Source organism: Anoplopoma fimbria, chromosome 18 (assembly GCF_027596085.1).
Source record: "Anoplopoma fimbria isolate UVic2021 breed Golden Eagle Sablefish chromosome 18, Afim_UVic_2022, whole genome shotgun sequence".
Classification (NCBI taxonomy): domain Eukaryota; kingdom Metazoa; phylum Chordata; class Actinopteri; order Perciformes; family Anoplopomatidae; genus Anoplopoma; species Anoplopoma fimbria.
The window spans coordinates 3,017,940-3,039,680 of NC_072466.1; the positions used below are offsets into that span (position 1 = coordinate 3,017,940).

Consider the following 21,741-nt stretch of genomic DNA (forward strand, 5'->3'; position numbering starts at 1 on the left):
TGAAATGTTAGATCAGTGTGCAGACTGAGGAGTTCAACCCAACAGAGGGAAGGTTTGCAACGAGAGCTGAGCAAAGACAAGCTTGTAGTGGAGTCTGTGTGTTGGAGATACAGAGAACAACTCATCACCTCGTTAGCAGTGACTGCTTGATGACCCTCCAAGTATCTGGAGACTCACCTGTGCAGGGAGACGGCCCAATGCTTTTACAATAACTTAACTTACAGTAAGTGCAGTATTGAAGATTCTGCACATGCATTTAGAAATACACTTAAATTAAAAAATGCACATAAAATATTAAAGCATATATTCTGCAAAAACACATATAATCATGCACATGCACACATGCAGCTACTATCAGAGCCTGTTTAGTCTGCAGAAGTGAAGTGTCACCAACCAGCAGGCCGAGAGGAAGTGATGCAAGACTGAAACTGACATCATCATCTTTTTATAACATACACATATTCTAACACTTCACTAGTTGTCTCGTTTTTCACATCCAAAGAAACAGATCATATAAATACTTTTAGATTAAAGTTGGTTTTCCACTGTAACTATCAGACATTTCACATTTCAATAACTGATAATACAGTTATGCTGTGATGTCACCACATCATTCTCATTACCCTCATTCAGCCACTTCACTGTGTGTCTCCACCGTCCATATGTCCACACATGTTTTATTTTGAAGTTCCCTGCCTCTTGTGTCCTGTGTTTGTTTGACTTCCTGTCTTTGTGGTTTTCCCTCCTTTTTTCTGTGGATCACCTGTGTTGGATTTGTCTCATCAGTCTTCTGTTCCCTTGAGATTCTTCCACCTATCAGCTTTCAGCCTGCCCTCTTGTCTGCCCACCTGTGTCTTGTTGTCTGACTAGTTTCTTGTGTATTTATAGTCTTTTCTTTTGTCTGTTGGTTGTCTGTTTGTCTGCAATGTTTTCTGTATGTATGTCTGGAGTCTTTGTGCTTTTTCGCCTTGTAGGTTTGCATAAATCGTGCCTCCTGCTGTGGTCCTGCTGACACCCACTGCTACGACCATTATTATTATTAGTCACATTACTATTACTATTCCCTATATCATTAAAAAAGAAACAGTAAATCTTGAACACACAGCTACATTTTGCAACAGGAGGCCAATTTAGATTCAAGATTATATTCAGCTTTATTGTCATTGCACAATGAACAAATACTGAGACAATGAAATGCAGTTTAACCAGTAGTGCAAAAAGCAAGAGTGCAGAGTTATACATAGCATTATATAATATATAGAATAAATGGTACTACAGTAGATTTGAATATTCTAAGATACAAACAGCAGTTACAGTTGGCAATGCTGGTATAAGTAATGTATATATAATGCAGTTTAACAAGTAATACTAATATCAAGACATTATATACATAATACCCAATACAGAACATTTAGACTATTTATTTAAACTATATGTAGTTTTGCACAGAAATCATCTTAATGATTCTAAGTAAAACATAGCATTATATATTATATAGAATAAAAGGTGTGGGGTAAACATGAATACACTAAGATACACCGTCTTTCTTTTAATTTGGGTCAATCCTCAGCTGTCTGTTGTCTTTAAACGTGACACATTACAGAACTAAAAAGACTTTTAAAAATACATTTGCAATCCATATCGTCATCAGCCATAACAAAGTAGAGATTATTCAATCAAAACCACTTCCTCTGTACACTGACGGACAAATTTGATGCTAATCTGCTGCAGTTTAAAAAAGAAACAGTAATTCTTAAACACACAGCTACATTTTGCAACAGGAGGCCAATTTAGGTTCAAGATTAGATTCAGCTTTATTGTTATTACACAGAGTAAAAAAAACTGAGATAATAAAATGCAGTTTGACCAGTGGTGCAAAAAGCAGTTAAGTGCAGAGTAACACATAGCATTATATAATATATAGAATAAACAGTACTAGAGTAGATTTGAATATTCTAAATAAACAGAAGTTACAGTTGGCAATGCTGGCATAAGTAATGTATATATAATGCAGTTTAAGTACAAGCAATACTAATATCAAGACATTATATACATAATACACATTACAGAAAATATAGACTATATATTTAAACTATATGTAGCTTTGAACAGAAATCATCTTAATGATTCTATCTTCATTGACTATGATGAGAGGATATTTAACAGCAGTGGACTCTGTGGTGGGTTGATGTTGTTCATCAGTGCAGTGAGACGGAGGCAGAAGGGTCTCCAACGTTTTCATAGTTCACCGTACCGTCATCATCATCTTCATCGTTACGCTCCTGTAAAAAAACAAAACACAACACAGTTGAGATTCTGGTTGAACAATTGGTTGCTATATGTTTATTAAGGTTTTCTCAATTAATCTTAAAACTAAGCTGTAAAATAACCACTTAATTTCAATATACTCAACACTGTTTATTCTCATAAGATAAGATAAGATAAGATAAGATAATCCTTTATTAGTCCCGCAGCGGGGAAATTTGCAGGCTTACAGCAGCAGAGAGTAAAGTGCACACAAGAGACATAGTAGAAGAAAGACAAGATAAAAAAAAATAAAAAAATAAAAATAAAAAAACAAGTATTTTTTTGTTAAGGTTTTTATTGTCATGTTTTTATTGTCATGTGTCATGCAGAGACGCAATGGATGTCCAGGTTCCCACACTTACTAATACTATTCCCTATATCATTATTAAAACTGTAATATAAACTGTAATATTGGAGAATAAATATTGGAATGAGCATATAAGTATATATATAAGTTTTTAATTGTGAAAAACTCTGTCCTCCAACAATGTGAGCCCAGTTTGTTAGTGTTATTTTATAATATACTATTATATATATATATATATATTTATATATATATATATATATATATAATAGTATAGTATTGATTTCTGGTGATTCTGGGGATTGAACTTTTACAGTATTTTACAGTATTGTATTAGTACTTCTTCTCTGAATACTTCCTCTTCTAAAAAAAAAAAAAATATACATATAATAGTATAATATTGATTTCTGGGGATTGAACCCTTTTTTTTTTTTTTTTTTAATACAGGTTACTTTAATTACATTTTAATCCAAATGTGTTAAACCCTAGATATCATTATATTGAAATTCAGATGTGTTTTTCAAAGTATAATAAAGTTATTTCAGTGCAATACATTTAATTATAGGCTTATCTTAATTTCAGCATTTAGCAGTAATTCAATTTCACAATAGTAAATAAGTAATTTAGTTGCTTATAAGATTCAAATCTTTATGGTGTTTTATAATTATTATTATTTTGCTGTCATAGTGAAATGGTTATCCTGTTCTAATAATAAACACTGTTTATATACAGTACCAGTCAAAAGTGTGGACACACCTTCTCATTCAACTACTTTGAAGAATCTAAAATATAAAACATATTCTGGTTTGTTGAGCATTTGTTTGTTTACCACATAATTCCATATGTGTTCCTTCATAGTTTGGATGTCTTCAATATTAATCTACAATGTAGAAAAAAATAAAAAAAGAAATAAAGAAAAACCATTGAATGAGAAGGTGTGTCCAAACGTTTGACTGGTACTGTAAATATGAATTTTTAAAATTGTCATGCATTAATGCAGTGGGGTAAAAGCACAAAGTAGAAAAGTGTAGTGGACGCATATGGTACAAGTACCTCGAATTTGTGCTCAACTAGTGTACTTTCCATCACTGATAACTGCATTATTTTCATTCAGTAAATTGTCGCTTTCTATTCTTTTATTTTGTAGACAAACTCTCCCAACTTCAGATAGCATTCTGTTCAGCTCGACTAATCTCTACGTCTGGGGATCTGTTTCCTGTCAGGGGCGTTTCTGACTTCATCCTGTGACGTTTTACCTTTTCATTTGGCTGCACTTTTCTAATGCCTGCCCAAGTTTTAGGATATGAAAATGAGATGAAAATACCTCCAAATGAATCCCAAATGAGAAATATAGATTAAAGAATAATAATTAATAATAAAAACCAAGAAAATAGTTGTCATCACTTAAGCCTCCTGTCTGCACAAACACCTAAATGTTATCTTATTTGTCTATAAGAAGTCAATGAAATGCTCGAATGTGAATGTAAGACATGCTTAAATGCTTTATGCTCTCAGAACTCTCTTTTTTTAAATATTTTGTATGTTTTTTTAATGTTGTTGCCACCATAGTTTATGCATATGTTGTAGGTGAACATGGTTTTAGTAGCTTTCCTTGATGTTTCTGACAATTAGTAATGAATTATTATTGATAATAAATCATGTATTAAGCAAAAACGCCAAACGTTTGGTTCCAGCTTCTACCTTTTAGGGAACTGCTGTTTTTCTCTGTTTAAATGATTGTAAATTGAAAGCTTTGCGTCTTGGATTGTTGGTCAAACAAAATCAATTTGAGGACTTTTGGTACCTGGGAAATTAGCAATTTAAACCATTTTCTAAATGATTAATTGGTTAATATGAAGAAGAAAAAAACAGCTGAATCAATCATGGAAGTAATCTTTGGTTACAGACCTTTTTTTTCTCACTGTGTATGGATTTTTCTATTTAACTAAACATATAATTGCCTTATTATAGCTTGCGGGTATTGCTGTCTATTTGTAATAAAAATAACAAATATGCACAGACACTAACAGGTTTGGTATCACATAGTTTTACTGTAGAAAATGTGATGCACAGTTGAAATCACCTTCAAAACATTCAGGTCTCTGTGTGTACGTCTATACCTCATCCCTCTATTAGAACCAGGAAGAACCCGTTCGACAAACACTGACAATAAGTTGGTGGGCTGATACGTTTCATACAGTACATCTTGTAAGTGCACAAAAGTCTGAAAAAACTACATTAATCATGAGTGACACAGGCGCTTTTATCCATAATTATTTGGCAAAGAGAACCAATAAACTTAAAGGCAAATTTGAATCTCACATGGGAGGACATGTTAAGTGTTTGTATCAGTACAAAAAATAGATATATAAACAATATTCAAATACAATAGAACGTCTAAAGATCCATCCCTGTGATCGCAGTGCGTATCATGTGTCACCATGACTGAGGAAGGCTAATCAAAAAAGACACAGAGGGTCCTGGAGGTCATGGAGGCGGAGTCAGGGCTCAGGGCTCAGGGCTGGGCCTCGGCTTCAGCAGGTTCGTCGTAGATGTAGCTGCCGACACCTCCAGTGTTTACGCCTAAGAGAGGGCCAGAGCGCAGACATTACCTTGTAAGGGTCGGTTCACCAGAGTTTTGTGGGTCAAGAGAGTTTTTTTTCACAGAATGTACCAAAACACTGGCAACGAAGAAGATCTCGGGTAGAAAACAATGAGATTAGATATGAAACAAAATTCGAATCGTACCCTCTAAAGTACTAAAAATAAATCTGGTTTGACAGCTTAGCTTGTTTACAAGATATTTAGCTAATCTATTTGGCTTCACTCACCGAGGTTTGACCAGTACGACTGTCTCTGCCTCTAATAAATATTTATAGATCTAAAAAATGTTTTGGAACCACTGTTCCCAGTGCAGCCTCTCTAAGCTCCAGCAAGTGTTTCTGATTTCATACCTTTGGGCCCAAACAGCACAGCGTAGCACGGTTTGTGGCAGTATGGCTGTCCGTCGTGCTGCAATGGGAATGAAAAGAAAAATCCTTTTTAATTCCTCAGTCTATATGATATACTAAAACCCGTCATCAATAAATATTAGGAAACATCCAGCGTTATGATGTCGTGTTTTTGTCTCTCACCTCTGCGTGGCTGCCGGCGGCCAGAGTCTTACTGCATCTCTCGCAGCGCAGACAGGGCCGGTGCCAGTTCTTCCCCAGAGACGACACCTTCTCAGCTGCACACACACACACACACACACACACACACACACACACACACACACACACACACACACACAACACACACACACACACACACACACACACACACACACCATGGAGATAGTCACCATGGAAACCGGCCGCCTTAGTCACTTAGACACATTCCACACTGTGAGATATGAGGACACCAATCTGCTTACCGAAATAAACGGTCTTGTTGCATCTGGGGCAGATGTTGGGTCCTCCGGAGAACGAGGAGAAGCTCGCAGCTGATCAAGACACATTGAATTTGATTTATTTTAATTTTTTTATTAACCAACACGCAATCTCTCTTATCCTCTTCATGTATATCTTCAAATATTCAAGTTACTGAAACGTCTTTTCATTCACAATTGGTATATTTTCTTTTCCTCTTTTCTTTTCTAAAATCTCCCCCCTCCTCCCCCACAAACTAGAGTGACCTGAACTAAGCATCCAAATCCCTGCAGAGAGCATACTCTAACATACTCTCCCAAACATTGGCAGTTTTTCTATTTTTACTGCACATATTTCTCACCCTTCACTGGTCCCCGCACGGGGGCTTTTTTCTCCTCCTCTGGCTTGCCATCTGTTTCCATAGAAACGGCAGCAGGGGCTTCGTTGACAGGAGCGTCGTACACGTAGGAACCAGCTCCGCCGATGTTCACGCCTACGGCCCAAGATAAACGTTGCAATCACAAACGTGAGACTGACCAACACAGAGTTAATAAATGTCAATTATTTTTTTAACTAAAAAGAAGAAGAAACAGCACCTTTTGGTCCGAAGAGGGCGGCGTAGCAGGGCTTGTGGCAATAAGGCGTCCCGTCGTGCTGCAAAGTACAAGAAGGAGAAAAAGTAAGCAGACACGTCCAATCCGGTTTCTCACGGTTCTGAACCAGAGTGGAAAAGTTAAGTACATCAACTTTTTAGTGTTTAGTCTGTTTGGATTCCTGTAATGCCAAATGATAAATGAACAAGGATTTATTCATAGACGTTTACAAGACTTGTCTGCTTTTTTTCTGTGTTCACAGCAATTCTGATCTGCGGTCTGTTTACCCTCATTTCATTTCGTTATTCTCTGTCAGACCCTGTTCCCTGGGAAATGACACACCAGGCTCTTAATAATAACTGTGTTGTTTAAAGCATAAAGAGACTACTGTGTCTTTTCGTCAGCTCGACTTTCCATGTTTGATCCTTTTCAGATATAATATTTGATACATTGCTGGCTTCATATAAACGTGTCTGCAGTGGCAGCGGCAGGATTCTATTCTATTGTAAACACAAGAACTGCAGTGCCTCAAGTCCAGGTTCTGACCTCGGGTTCTGAAAAGTGAAGCCAATGCCAAAGTGTCTTAAAGCTGCATTCTCTCTCCTGTCCATCAGGGGGCGACTCCTCTGGTTGTATAGAAGTCTATGAGAAAATGACTCTACTTCTCTCTTGATTTATTCCCTCAGTAAACATTGTAAACATGAGTTTATGGTCTCAATCTCTAGTTTCAAGTCTTCTTCAATACAGCATGATGTTCATTTAGTAAATGATGCTCCATTTAGAGTCAAACAGACCATAAAGCAGGGGATGCTTTAGGGCGGGCTCACTTTGATTGACAGGTTGCTCCCACAGCATTATCCGTTCTGTGAGTTGTCCGTGTTTTGATTGTACAACTTTAACCCTTTCACTGTGTTTTTTCACTTCATTTAAAACAATTTCAACATTTTGGTTGCCAGAACCATGTCTTATTGAGAGTTCGGTTGTATTTAGCGCCACCCTCTCGTGCCAATTGTGGTTGCAAAGAACAAGGTGGCGAAGGCAAAATTGCCAAAAAAGTGTGTCAACAAACCAATGGGTGACGTCACGGTGACTACTTCTGCTTTTATAAAAACTGTTTCCTCATTTAAAGCTTATTTAAAGACGAAGAAAGCTACAGAAACTATCATAGCTGTAAATAACAGGCTGCTAAGTTCATAAGCTCAGCGCTTATTTAAGTTCTGAACTGATCGTAACATCTTGACCACAAATGGACTGAAAGTATTCCTGAACAGTCAGAATCAGAGCTGGGTTAAAATGACATTGCTGCATGCTCCAAAGTTTAATAAACTATTCCAGATACGCTCCTTGTGAACAGATCCCTGAACTCAGCCAGACGCTTTAACTTTTGACCTTCTACCCCAGAGAATGGAACCTCAGAGGGAAGTATGTGACTCCTTTGTGGTCAGACTCGTGCGGTCATATATTGACTTCTCTGCAGACTTCCCCGGTGGTTAGAAAGTTATTAGAGCAACTGTTCAAGTTGGACCACAAGGGAAATCTCAAACTTCCTACTGAGCTTATCTTATTTATGATAAGTTTTAGTGTTCATTCATACCACGTGTATCTGAATCAGCAAAAGCCTGTGACTGCAAAGAGTTTTACTATTAGGATGATTAATCACAACAATCATGACGACGGATCTTTCGTGAACTTCTAGTCACTGCTTCTACACCTCTCTGTCTGTCATGATCAGTCAAATCGCTGAAAGTTCATTCTGAAGTAAAAACATTTAAAAGTAACTTTGGTAATCTTTAACCTGGACATTATTTTCCCATGTTTTTGTAACAGTGTTTGTAATAGGTTATTATTGAAGGAGAATGCTGCAGCTGCTTCAATGTGATCGCTCAGGGAAACTCCTCACAGTCAATGTACGTCCACTAAAAGTGCTTGTTTACGCCACTGACAGGCTCAGATTTTTATCATAAGTGTCCAACAGCATTATGAAAAAAAACAAACATAGAGAAATAAAATAAAAAATCTCCGGTCTGTTTGCAATTATGTTTCTAGCTCAGAGAAGTCTTGTTCTGAAATCTGGCATCGCATCCAAATTGTCGATATTTGCCAAATATTCAGCCATGACACTTAAAATCTTTTAGGTAACACTAAACTACGCTTTCTGTACTCCAATAAAACAAACTCTGACATCTCCGGCGCTCCTCTTATTTATGTTTTCCCTGTTGTCTCCTGGCAACAGGTCACCTCTTGAAAGATTTCAGGAGGAGACTTCTCCTTTAGCGTGACTTGGATCAAACAGGATCAAATGTTTTATTTCCTTTACATAATGTGTTCAGACATTTGTAATAACAATCTGAGCCTCTCAGTGAGGTGTATTGATGGTGAGGAATGCAGCCCTTTTAGCGGCTCCCTACTGCAGCCTTCTCTATCAATGCTGAACCAATTTAAGAAATAGTTGTCCCCCTTTTGTCACTTAAACACAAAACACAGGAAATAGAGCCCAGGTTGAAAAATACCAGCGTTATGCTAAAGAAAATGGCAATCTTGCGCCACTTAATATTTATGGTAAAACGTAAATGTGGGAATTGCATGTAAACTTCAAAACTTATTCCATTGTTACGCTCCATAAACCACTCTAGATTAAAGCATTATCTTAAAATATAAACTATGCTCCAGTTTGAAGTCTCCTTCTGTTCATTTCCTCTTACCTCAGCATGGCCTCCTGGATTCAGAGTCTTGTTGCAGCGCTCACATTTCAAACAGAACTTGTGCCAGTCCTTCCCTAAAGACGACACCTTCTCCGCTGCAGAAGAAGAACCGACACAAATGAGGGATTCAAATCAACCTGCATCGTAAAACGACTATGTAACGAGTTATATGCTCATGTTTATGGTGTTTATTGGACAACGAGCCTTTCAAAACCAGTATAAAGATTCAGCTGAGATGAATGGACCAGAGTACTCAGTTCTGGGAAACAAGATGATAATAGGACAGATGAGAAAATAAATTCACCAATGAAGAAAAATTAAGATCCAATAATCCAAGCCACATCCGGAAGGTTCAGAGAGGCATAAACAGAAATGTTCCAGAAAACACAATCCAATCAGAGCTACGATTATAAACATCCTTGCCCAAAAATATTAAGCAGAAAAGAGAAAAAAAGGTCTTTCCTGTTATTTAGATGAGATCAACGTTAAAGATATCAAACAGCAAATAGAGATTTGGGGGAATCATTCAATGCAGGGAAGGCCAATATATATATATATATATATATATATATATATATATATATATATATATATATATAGCAGACACAGATACTATCAGTCCCACCAGTCTGGATACAAGGCATAAGTAACTAGAGAAGTGCATTAAATGTTCAGTGAGAAATAAATCCATCTAAATACTCCCAAAAGGCACTGCACAACAGAAATATTTTCTGCAGATCAAATCAAATCAGGCAGATCAAAATGCATCTCCACCACGATACATTCCCTGTGAAGCTACAAAACAGTCTAACTGTCATAGGAAACATATTTCTTGTAAATTTATTCGACATAAGAAAGATAGAACCGCATGTTTGGTTGAAGTTTTGAAATTAAGAAATTAAGATGAAAGAACAAAAAAGAAAATAAATCCATGCGACGCCTCCCAAACACAGAAGAGTTTAATCTCACTCAGTTGTCCACCCTGGCTTCCTGACAGTCAAGATGGAAGCCAAGATAAGGAGAACATGTAATTATTCTATTTGGATCATGCCTAACTTTAGTGGATCAATACACATGTATATGTATGTTGCCTACATACATAGGTATAGAATTAATGCTGGACATGCCTGACATGCCTTTTGCTACTGAAGCAGTTTGTCACTTGCAGCCACTAAACTGACCTTTAAGAGAAGAGAGGACTCGGCAGTCAATAATATAAAGTATAAGACATAGTTTAAATCAGCCAATTAAAAAGGTTCTACTAGAACCTCCTGTAGCACAAAGCATCAGGCTGATGGGTCCAGTAGTATGCAAGATTAGATGTGGACGGACAGACAGAGACACTCACAAGACCAAACACATGATCTCCCAAAGGGCTTACGCCTGACAGAGATAAAAACATAATCAGAATTACAGCAGAGCAGAATGTTCCATGAGACGGTTACAGTTAAAAGTGATAAAAGACACTTGACAGGCTCTTTGGAGTTTACGTCAACCTGAGAGTGTCTCCGCTGAGTTTAGGAGAGCAGAGCGACACATCTAGTTGTCTGAGTCATAGTTACTTAGACTTTCTATGAAGCTACTCTACATTCCTTCATTCCTAACACTAACACTCACTTCTGTTCTAACGATGAACTGAACTATCACAGCTTCTGTAAACGCCCGACCCTTACCCCTTCCTAAACCTATTTAAAGCTTAAAGGAAGACGTTCCAGGTAAAAAGGGTAGAAAAGTTCATTACTTACATGAAGCCAATCATTTTTTGTATTATAAGTCTTCTAAAATGTTATGTTTAATATGCAAATTAGGCAGCCTCTTATCAAATATGTGCAAATTTGCATAAATTACAAGAACAGAAATGGGAACATTGGATAAAGCCCGGTTTAAATTCTTGTTTATTTTTGTTGAAATATTAGAGTTAAAGGTTTAAACAGAGGGAGTTTTGGATATCTCTTTGTGTTACTGCATAAATCACAAAACGGCCTTTAAAGATATGCTTAGTAAAATAACATACATGAAGACACTGCAGGTGAATAGGGTAAAAAAAACAACTAATAGATATCAACATGAAACTTCACCAGTTGATTACTGACATTAAGACAATTACTTTTTGTATTACAAGTTTTATAAGATGTTATGTTCAAATATGCAAATGAGGCAATGCCTGATGATACATTTTGGTTAATTTAGGAGAAATCAACAGATGCAAATAGACATAGTACTAAAATAAAAACCTAAATGGGTGTTTTGGATGTTTTCTTTTCATGTTATTGAACCAAATAGCCCAAAATCTCAAAATTGACGAGTGTGTGAAGAACGATGTTCTGGCCTGAGAGAGTCTCACCTTAACACTGAAACCAAGTCTTAATGTAAGTCAAAAGTCAAAATGTAATAAATAAAGTTTCACATAGAGTCACTTCACTGATAAGTGGAACAAACTACGTCTGGGCTATTCTGCATGAGGAGTACTTTTACTGTTGGTAATTTAAGGTTTGATGCCAATTCTTACTTAAGTAAGATATTGAATGCATGAGTTTGACGCTGATGCTTTTGGACTTTTAGAAAGGACAGCGTGACGGAGGGAGAGACTCCCAGAATATCCCAGCAGAAACACTGAGACGCTGATACAGCGTGACACTTCCTGTTCAGACTCACTGGCCAGCCTGTCACTGTGATATGTGACAGTAAGTCACCTTGGCACACAGCGAGCACTTTGCATTGATGGTGGAGGACATGTGTGTGTGTGTGTGTGTGTGTGTGTGTGTGTGTGTGTGTGTGTGTGTGTGTGTGTGTGTGTGTGTGTGTGTGTGTGTGTGTGTGTGCAAATAACATAACATAACTTTCCGATATTTGAGAATTTTTAGAGCTACACCTCCAATAAAGGTGCAATATACAGGATTCAGATAACTTATGTAGCAGCAAACTATTATCTTTTATCTTTGTGTGTATATATATATATATATATATATATATATATATATATATGATTAATGTCTACCTGAGTCCCGCTGAGGTAATCGCTATCAGCTCTGTCAGCACTGTTGCAATTGTGTGCACTGTTAGCCGTCGGCATATTTAAGGCCGTTGAGAGGCAACAGAAATTCTCCCAATCTCGTTTTATCTAATTTATTTATTTACTGAAGAAACTGCAAGAATACATTTATTTTACTTGTGGTCTTGTATTTTACTCCTTCTTGTCCCGTCTCCCCTCAAAACAGCTTCATTGACTTTTAATTGTTCTAGTTTTGATAATCTTTCCTTTTCTTTCCTTTCCGGACCTTGTGTCCCTTTTCTGTGTAGGTTTGTGTGTTTGTTTTCTCGTAATTTATCTTTTGTTTCTCACATTTTCTATATTAATTCGCTGCATAAATAAATACAAATTATATGTCACAAAAAGACTTGATTGATACTGACAACTTTGAAGCTCAAAATCCCCAAATAGACCAAATGTCTGAGCTTAAAATATGAAAAATGCATCTCCTCCAAAATAAATTCCCAGTGCAAAAACAAAACAACAACCCAGACTGCCAGAGGAAAAGAGAACAGCATGTTTGGTTGAAGCTGCAGGGCGGGGTTTTCTGCTTTTCGAGAGAAATGAAGACGAAGAAGAACAAAAAGAAAATCGATCCATGTGACGCATGAGCGATCGATAAATTATTTACAATGCCATGTGGCGTAAAGCTTTAAAATGAAAAGAAGCTGCAAACTGATATTTGGTCCCTTAACTCACTCCTTAGCAAGATAATATGATGAAAAACTAAAAAATAATACTGCAAACAGTCTGGGGGGAAAAAGGGTCCTTTAAAGGTGGACCTACATGTAAAGATGGTAATTTATCACGAGCTGTCAGATATCACAGTTTAGTTTTGAACCCATAAACAAACAGTTAATGGCTCTTGTCTTAAGATAGGAAACCAATTATAGACCAGTCTGCTCTGCGTCACAGCAGAGTGGTTACCAGTTTGAGTCTGGGACCCATCAGCTGAAGCATTTTTTGACATTTTTGAGAGGAATGTCAAATTATTTTCACATCAAAACTGGTTAAAAAAAAGAAATGTGGAAGATTTTGTCAGCGCAGACCAGACTTCAGTTTATTATAGTAGGAGGGTTATTAGATCAGGATGTTTGGTCTCTGGTGGGAATTCATCGTTGTTTTAGTGTTAGTGGAAGAATAAGTACTGAGTTCTTTTACTGAAGTAGTAGTAGCAATACCACAGGATATAAATACTCTGTTACAAGTAAAAGTCCTGCATTCAAAGTACAAGTATTAGCATCAAAAAACCCAACTCTAATACTGCAGAATGGCCCATTTCAGAATAATGTATTTTATTGGATTGTAATTATTGATGCATTCATGTGTTTATTACTTTGATGTTACAGCTGGTGGGACTGATTTTAATAACTTTATATACTGCTGGGTAGCTTAACGGATAATAACACATTATAATGTATTAGTTGATTTACATGTTGTAATAATTACAAACGTAGTGGAGTAAAAAGTAACATAAAATGGAAATCAGTACAGTTACCTCAAAATTATACCAAAGTACACTTAAGTAAATGTACTTAGTTACATTCCACCACTGACTACTATAATATATTCCTGTTGAGACGTAAAGTTTTGTACTTTAGGGTAAAGGTGTGACGGTATATCGTTTTACTATGGCGAGCTGCAGGAATCATAAAACGCAGAAACAAGTCAGTTTTGGTTAGTTGTCTAAAATAAGATCTGTGGTTGTGTATTTTTGTTTTACTATATAAAATACATCAGTAAATACCCTTCTAGAGAATTTAGAAGCTTTTTTTACGTGTCTTAAAGAAGGCGGTCGCTAACAAGTGTCTAAATGAGACGACTAAACGTCATCACACCGACTCGTCCGCCCTCACAGCTTAGTTGTGTTCATACTCACGCTCATGTGGTCGCATTGTTTAGTTTGTTTATAGAAAAAGCAAACAAGTTGTGTTTATTTGTGAAGATTATCTGGTTAAACGAAACGTGCAAATATCCTGAACAATTGTTTGCCACAGAGTTTATCTTCTCAAATAATCCTTTTGGCCTTTTGTTGGGGGACCAAGAGCGTCGCTAACTTAACTGTGGTTTCAAGAAGACGTTTTCCCTGCAGCTCTCTATGTGCTACTGTGGTGGAACGCGTTGGTGATACCGTGACTACCGTAGTTTTCAGAGGGCACCATGAACGCATCTAACACATTCTCACTCCCAAATACTCATCAAATACTGACGTTTGGTCAGTGACCTTAAGCTCCAGGTTTACCTCTAGTGTCAGTTATGAACTTTGCAAGGACAGCGTGTCAAGTTTCTGCTCGTTACATTCATAGTGTCATTCAAAATAAAATCCCATTTTCACAGGAAAAGTGCATTTATAGCTTATTACCTGCATACAATATATTTTTGAGTTAAACTTCCAAAATATGTTAACTTAGTTTTCAGCTTTACTAACACAACAAAAACAATTTCTTGGGTTTAAGAGAAGATCGTAGTTTGGGTTAAAATAAGTAGATTTGTTACATAAAATAACTTTCACCATGGATATATAGAGAACTAGATACAGCGTAAGAAGAAATTTTATTAATATTTATTATATTTAATTTTATTTTCTGTTAAACCTTTATTTATCCTGAATAGTCCAATTGAGATTGAGAACGCATTTCTGGCTATGATGGCAACATAAAAAGATTTTAGATGTGAGGTCTGAAATACATTAATGTAAAACATTATAAATCAATTGTGCTCGATGGGATAAACCTGACTTTAACTTTACACCCTGTCACTTTGAATACTTCAGTATGTAACATAGGTGTGCTATCACCACATTAATGCTCTCCTTACCACAAAGCCACACCTTTAATAAATAAAGTCTGCACATATTGCTTCTAAATAGAAGAGTTGATTTATAAAATATGCATGCATTAAGTCACCAGAGAATATTTATTCTATACAATATTCAAGTTTTTAAAATGTGATTCTGTTATATTAATAAAATAATACAATCATGAATAATTGTTTTGTCAATGGGTGCAGGTCGCCTCAGATCATCTATCTGCTCTGTAGCTGCACAGTTTATTATAGTAATAATAATAATAATAATAATAATAATAATAATAATAAAACAAAAGATATGCATGAAAAAAAAATGCAAAGCTTTGTAGAATAGAGGGTGGGAACACTCCCAGCAGCAGTCAGAGCCTTTCTGAGACACAGAAAAAAAAGAAACACTCACCGAAATACACAGTCTTGTCGCATTTTGGACATTTTGACGCCATGTTCCGTTTGAACAAAGAGAAGGAGTCGTTTTCTGTCGGTGCACCGGCGTCCTGTCTGTCTGTCTGTCTGTCTGTCTGTCTCCTCAGAGGATGGGGATGGTGATGGGGATGGTGATGGTGGTGGAGGTGGAGTACCGACGCTCACATCATCCCTTTGGCTCGTCTGCCTCATTTGCATAACCCACGCCCCTCATGTAGACATCATGTTGCTCAGTGATGAAGATTTTCTGGCAAATCCAACATGCTTTTTTGACTAAGAGTATTGATGAGAGTCTTTTTTTGCTTTGGGGGAATTAGTTGTTTGGTCTCCTGAAAAAATATGTACACAGAAAAACACTCATGTGTACAGGTTTCACCTTATTATTATTATTATTATTATTATTATTATTATTATTATTATTATTATTATTGTTATTATTATTATTATATTATTATTATTGTTATTATTATTATTATTATTATTATTATTATTATTATTATTATTTATTATTATTATTATTATTATTATTATTATTATTATTATTATTATATTATTATTATTATTATTGTTATTATTATTATTATTATTATTATTATTATTATATTATTATTATTATTATTAGTTTATTATTATTATTATTATTATTATTATTATTATATTATTATTATTATTATATTATTATTATTATTATTATTATTATTATTATTATTATTATATTATTATTATTATTATTATTATATTATTATTATTATTATTATTTATTATTATTATTATTATTATTATTATTATTATTATTATATTATTATTATTATTATTATTATTATTATTATTATTATTATTATTTATTATTATTATTATTATTATTATTATTATTATATTATTATTATATTATATTATTATTATTATTATTATTATTATTATTATTATTATTATTATTATTATTATTATTATTATTATTATTATTATTATTATTATTATTATTATTATTATAATATATTATTATTTATTATTATATTATTGTTATTATTATTATTATTATTTATTATTATTATTATTGTTATTATTATTATTATTATTATATTATTATTATTTTATTATTATTATTATTATTATTATTATTATTATTATTATTATTATTATTATATTATTATTATTATTATTATTTATTATTATTATTATTATTATTATTATTATTATTATTATTATTATTATTATTATTATTATATTATTATTATATTATTATTATTATTATTATTTATTATTATTATTATTATTATTATTATTATTATTATTATTATTATTATTATTATATGATGGACTAATTCCATATACATAAATATAAATTCACAGGTAAGAGACTTTGGGTTAATGCCTTTAGCAAGGAGTTTAAACAAAGCACTGTGAAGAACTTTGAGCTGTATCCCCGCCCCTAGCATTCATTTATTTAATTTAATTTAGCATTGCAAACAGATGTATAGTGGATTTATTGTAAAAACAATATATTGCTAAACAGAATTAAAATGTGTTTTTCTTGTCTTTTTTTTCTCTATCAATTTAAATATAATAAAGGTACTTATTTTTTTACGAGTACCTTTACTTTATATTTCTGCTCTGCAGATGAAAATAATCTTTACTTGACTTAAATAAACTACTAACTTGTTATAAACTCCACTTTATTTATCTTACAGCTGTAATTACTTTTTTTTATGCAAAATGCAAATTGAATTCATTGTTAAAGAAAAAAAAGCAAAACATAAGGTAGTAGTACAAGGGGAGACTGGTTAATAGGGGAAAAATATTTACTATATATATACATATATATATATATATATCTTGAAACTTCCCATGTTTATTTTTTACGTTTGTATTATAAGTCTTGCAAAATCGAATGTTTAAATATGCAAAAAAGGGAAAGTGGATAAAGTAGTAAAATAAACACCTAAATGTGTATTTTAAACTTTCTTTACACTTGTCTGAAAGAAAACATGTTATGGAAGAAAAATAGAAATAGAAAAATACAGCTTTAATGTTACAGCATTGCATAATAAATTATTAATATGATATTTATATGAAAATAAAGGCATTTAAGATAATGAGAGCTTTTAGTTGTATGCCTTATTTACATTTTGAAAGTGGTGTTTGTGGCCTCTTAATGAATGTTAGTCAAATACTAACTTTGCTTTTCGCTCTGTTTTTGTCCAACTTACCCAATAACTGAAAATAAAAAAGTTAAATCGTAAAATCTGGTGAATGGATTTTAAAGAAATCAACCAACAAAACGTAATTTCCCCTAAAATGTACTTCCTGGAAAACAGAAGTCTACACATCTACACTTGTGTCCCAAATCTGAGAACCGTCTGCAGATGTGATTTATCCTTAATCCTAGCAATGTTTGCTCGCCTGCATTTATCAGAGTCATCAGCTCTGTTTGTGTCCTCTGTGTGGTTGTTAGGTTACGCTGCCGGACAGCACAGCTCTTCACAGGGAATGTTAAGTGATGCTCTGCAGCTCCCAGGAGAGCTGCTCTGCACATTCTTGGCACTGAGATACAAGAAGGAGGCTTTTTGTGTGGAGTTATAAAAAAAATATAAAAAAATTACATTCAAATTTGAATATAAATTGTTTTTCCTTTTCTTTTTAAGGTCAAACATTTTACAGAAATTGCAATTTTGTCTCGGTACACCTCGAGTTTTTAGACCAGATGTGCAAATAAATGCTACATATCACCATATTTCCCCTTTTCTAAAAATTAAACTCAACGGGCTTTAATTAGTTTGCACTTCAACTGTTTTCAAACTGTTGACCGCGCACAATTGCACAGCGAAAGAGAAGCAGACTGTTTTTTAAGGAATGAAAACTGTGAAATTCTCAACATCATGCAATCAGGTTGAGCTGGGCCTATATTTATGACACAACAACTGTGGGCTCAGAAGTCTAAACCAAGATGGCAAACTTTATTACTCCTGTTAACCTTGACAGAGGCAGTGCAGACCAGATCTACTCCTTCCAATTTTACCTTTCACAATAAAAGCCCTATACATATAATATTTGCAGGCGAATATTTAGCATTTTCGTCATTTATGTTATACTGTGTCTATATTCCTCCTTCTATAAGCTGTTTACATGGCTAATGAAAATGATTGTTCCATGAATACTCCTGTATACATACAGCCGTTCATACTCTGATTAATATAAAAGTTGAATAAATTGAGCCGCTTGTGCCATTTTGCTTCTTTGTTAGGATTTTTAAAATGTTTTCCGCACCAGTGGTGGACTCCAACCAACATCTTGAAAAGGTCCAAAAACCTGTTGTATTCAAAGTCTTTTACAATGTTTAAGAGTAGGTGCGTTTTGCCTTCATGTCAGAAGGAGGATTACGAGGGGGCATGCCGCAAAGTGAGCTATTGGCCTCCATGTCGTGCATGACACTAAATATGGGGCCAGTATTCTTCCCACCCACTAATAACACACAGATCTGGAAAGTCAATTTGTTTAGGTTGCTTTCGCCATCTTTGGTGGTTAAAGCTTGACATGCTACTACACTCCGCTGTTGTTATGTTGCCAAAATGCTTGTGCACACTTCCTTACGCCATCATTATTTAAAAACTGTAAAAGGGCCTATTCCCTCTAAGTTCACCCGCATAAAAAAAAATCAAATGAGATTGACTCTAGAAACTTGAGAACGAGACCCTGAGATGCTCGTGAAGAAGATGTTGAGCGGTGGATTTGTGCCAGTAAGAGACTTTCCTTTCTTTTAAGTGTCCTGGGCCGACAAGTGCACGCTGTATTTTTAAACGAGATAAACACACATAAACAGATTCCGCAGAGATGGAAACAGTGGCGATTCTTTTTCCACATAGTGCACTTGGGCTAGAGCCATGCGGGGCCTGGGAATGCACTAATCTTAAAATAAACACATCCAGATTGTGTCTCTATGTGATTTTGGCACAGACATCAACGGTGACTGGATGTCTGGGGTGTAGGCGGGGTCTAACCCAAACTGCTTCTGTCTCATATCTGACAAAAGATTGTGTTTTATAAAAAAAAACCACATTTAACACTTAAATAAACAGTGTTTGAGATTGAGTATCTCGGCTTTTTGGTGAAATTTCATGGATCGATTGACAATGTATTACAGAAGTTTCTGATTGAATTAATTTAGTTATGTGACGCCTACAGAAGTGTTAGGGCCGATGTGATTTTTATCTGAATAAGTAAAAAGAATAAATTAGGACAGAATGAGTATCAGTCTTGCAACACTTCCTCTAGGTGTGCTGGTCAGTGACACTCCAAACTAACAGGCTCAGATAGATAAATGATCTGAATACTTCTTCCACCACCTTTATGGAAATGTGCATATACCTGCAGAGCATGTGTGTGTTATGGGTCCATTTATGTATGTGTGACAGGAAAATACACTAAACTGAATCATTAATACTGCAAAAACTTGCTGTCATGGATGGATTACTGAACAGGCCTACCAGGCCAGTGTCAGGGGCCACCATGGCCTTCACTTGCAAAATGTCACGAAAAGAGACACTTACCGACAACGAAGAGATGCCAAATGACAACAAAGTTACACAAAAGACAACAAAGAAACATCAATGAATCGCAAAGAGACATTAAAATGACCAAAAAACACACAAAATGACCTCAAAGAGACATGAAATAACAACCTAGAGATACAAAACAACTACAAAACAATACTAAACGACCAAAAACAAGACACAAACTGACTGATTCTGATTCAAAGTGCACTCAAATAGACACATGACAACAACAAAGGGACACAAAACAACTACAAAGATATACAAAGCAACAAAAAGACACTAAACGATGAAAAAGACACAATATGACTTCAAAGAAACAAAACAACAACTAAGAGATACAAAACGACTACAGAGAGATACAATACTACCAAAAAAGACACAAAACAATAAATAAAGACACAAATGACCTCAAAGAGACACATAGCAACAACTAATAGATACAAAACAACTACAAAGATATATAAAACAAAACAAAAAACACACAGAACGACTTCAAAGACACATAAAACAACAACTAAGACATACCAAACAACTACGAAGAGATACAAAACGAATAAAAAAAACATTAAACGACCTCAAACAAACACTAAACATCAATAAGAGACACAATACGACTACAAAGAGATACAAAATAACCATAAAGACACAAAATGACCTCAGAGGTGGGCGGGGCATTTTGCATGCCTGGGCCCATTGTCTCATGATCTGTCAATGCTTACTGTAAGTAAAAGTACTGTAAAACATATTGGGCCATCTACCTGCACAAGTGGTCACCAGATACTTAGAGGGTCAACGAGCTGTCACTGCTAACGAGGCGATGAGCTCTCTGGTTGAACACAGGTGTTGGCCCTTTTGTCTTGATCCCAAATGCTGGATGATGCACATGACCTCTTTACCGGAGCTGAGTTATGACTCAAGATTATTCTCAGACAACATTATTAGACTAAAAGTCTCATCTCTGCATGATTCAGAGCATGAAAAACCCTGAAGTGGTACCTTCACACACACATACAAACGAACAAACTACGTTCAATTATTTATTTATTTTTATAGGTTTTTACATGACATCATTCTTTCTCATTTATAAAAATAAGGTACTTAATCATTTAACTTTTTTTAAATTTGTCAGCAGAAGATGTAACAACAGCAGAGAATATCTTTGTATAAATTTCTGTGAAAAGTTTTCCAACAATAAACTGCACTCGGTCTGAAAATGGTTTTATTATTTTGTAGCAGTCCGGTATCTTTTCCTGCATCAGTTGTTAAAATGTTTCTCATCTGTAGCCTGTTCAGAACACAGCAGCTGAATTTTAACAGGAAAGAAAATGTAACGCTTGTTAACTTCCTTCATATTAATTGTCTTCCAGCTGAAAACTTCAAAGCATATTCTAAGGTTAACTGCTTGTTGTTAATAATAATCGCTTTCATAATTGAAGGTGGATATTCACACAATACAGCGGTATTGTAAAACTCAGAATTATTATTGATTACAATTATATAAACATTTTTATTAAAGAGAATCCGGCGTTCCAAATGTGTGAAAGCTTTTTGTTAAGATTTCATAGATTGATTGAAAATGTTTTGCAGAAACACAGCAATGAGGAAGAGACAGA

At 34.7% G+C, this 21,741-nt stretch overlaps 1 protein-coding gene across 1 annotated transcript; it reads right to left on the reverse strand.

Moving 5' to 3' along the window:
• Positions 1 to 4,645: 4,645 nt before the first annotated feature.
• Positions 4,646 to 15,669, reverse strand: LOC129106772 (cysteine-rich protein 2-like). The gene is made up of 8 exons (XM_054617990.1): positions 15,556 to 15,669; positions 9,317 to 9,411; positions 6,618 to 6,675; positions 6,383 to 6,514; positions 6,027 to 6,095; positions 5,746 to 5,840; positions 5,566 to 5,623; positions 4,646 to 5,194 (listed from the first exon to the last, which is right to left on the reverse strand). Exons 1-8 carry the CDS (start codon positions 15,596 to 15,598, stop codon positions 5,127 to 5,129), a joined length of 618 nt encoding a protein of 205 aa, XP_054473965.1. The 5' UTR covers positions 15,599 to 15,669; the 3' UTR covers positions 4,646 to 5,126.
• Between the last annotated feature and the right edge of the window lie 6,072 nt (positions 15,670 to 21,741).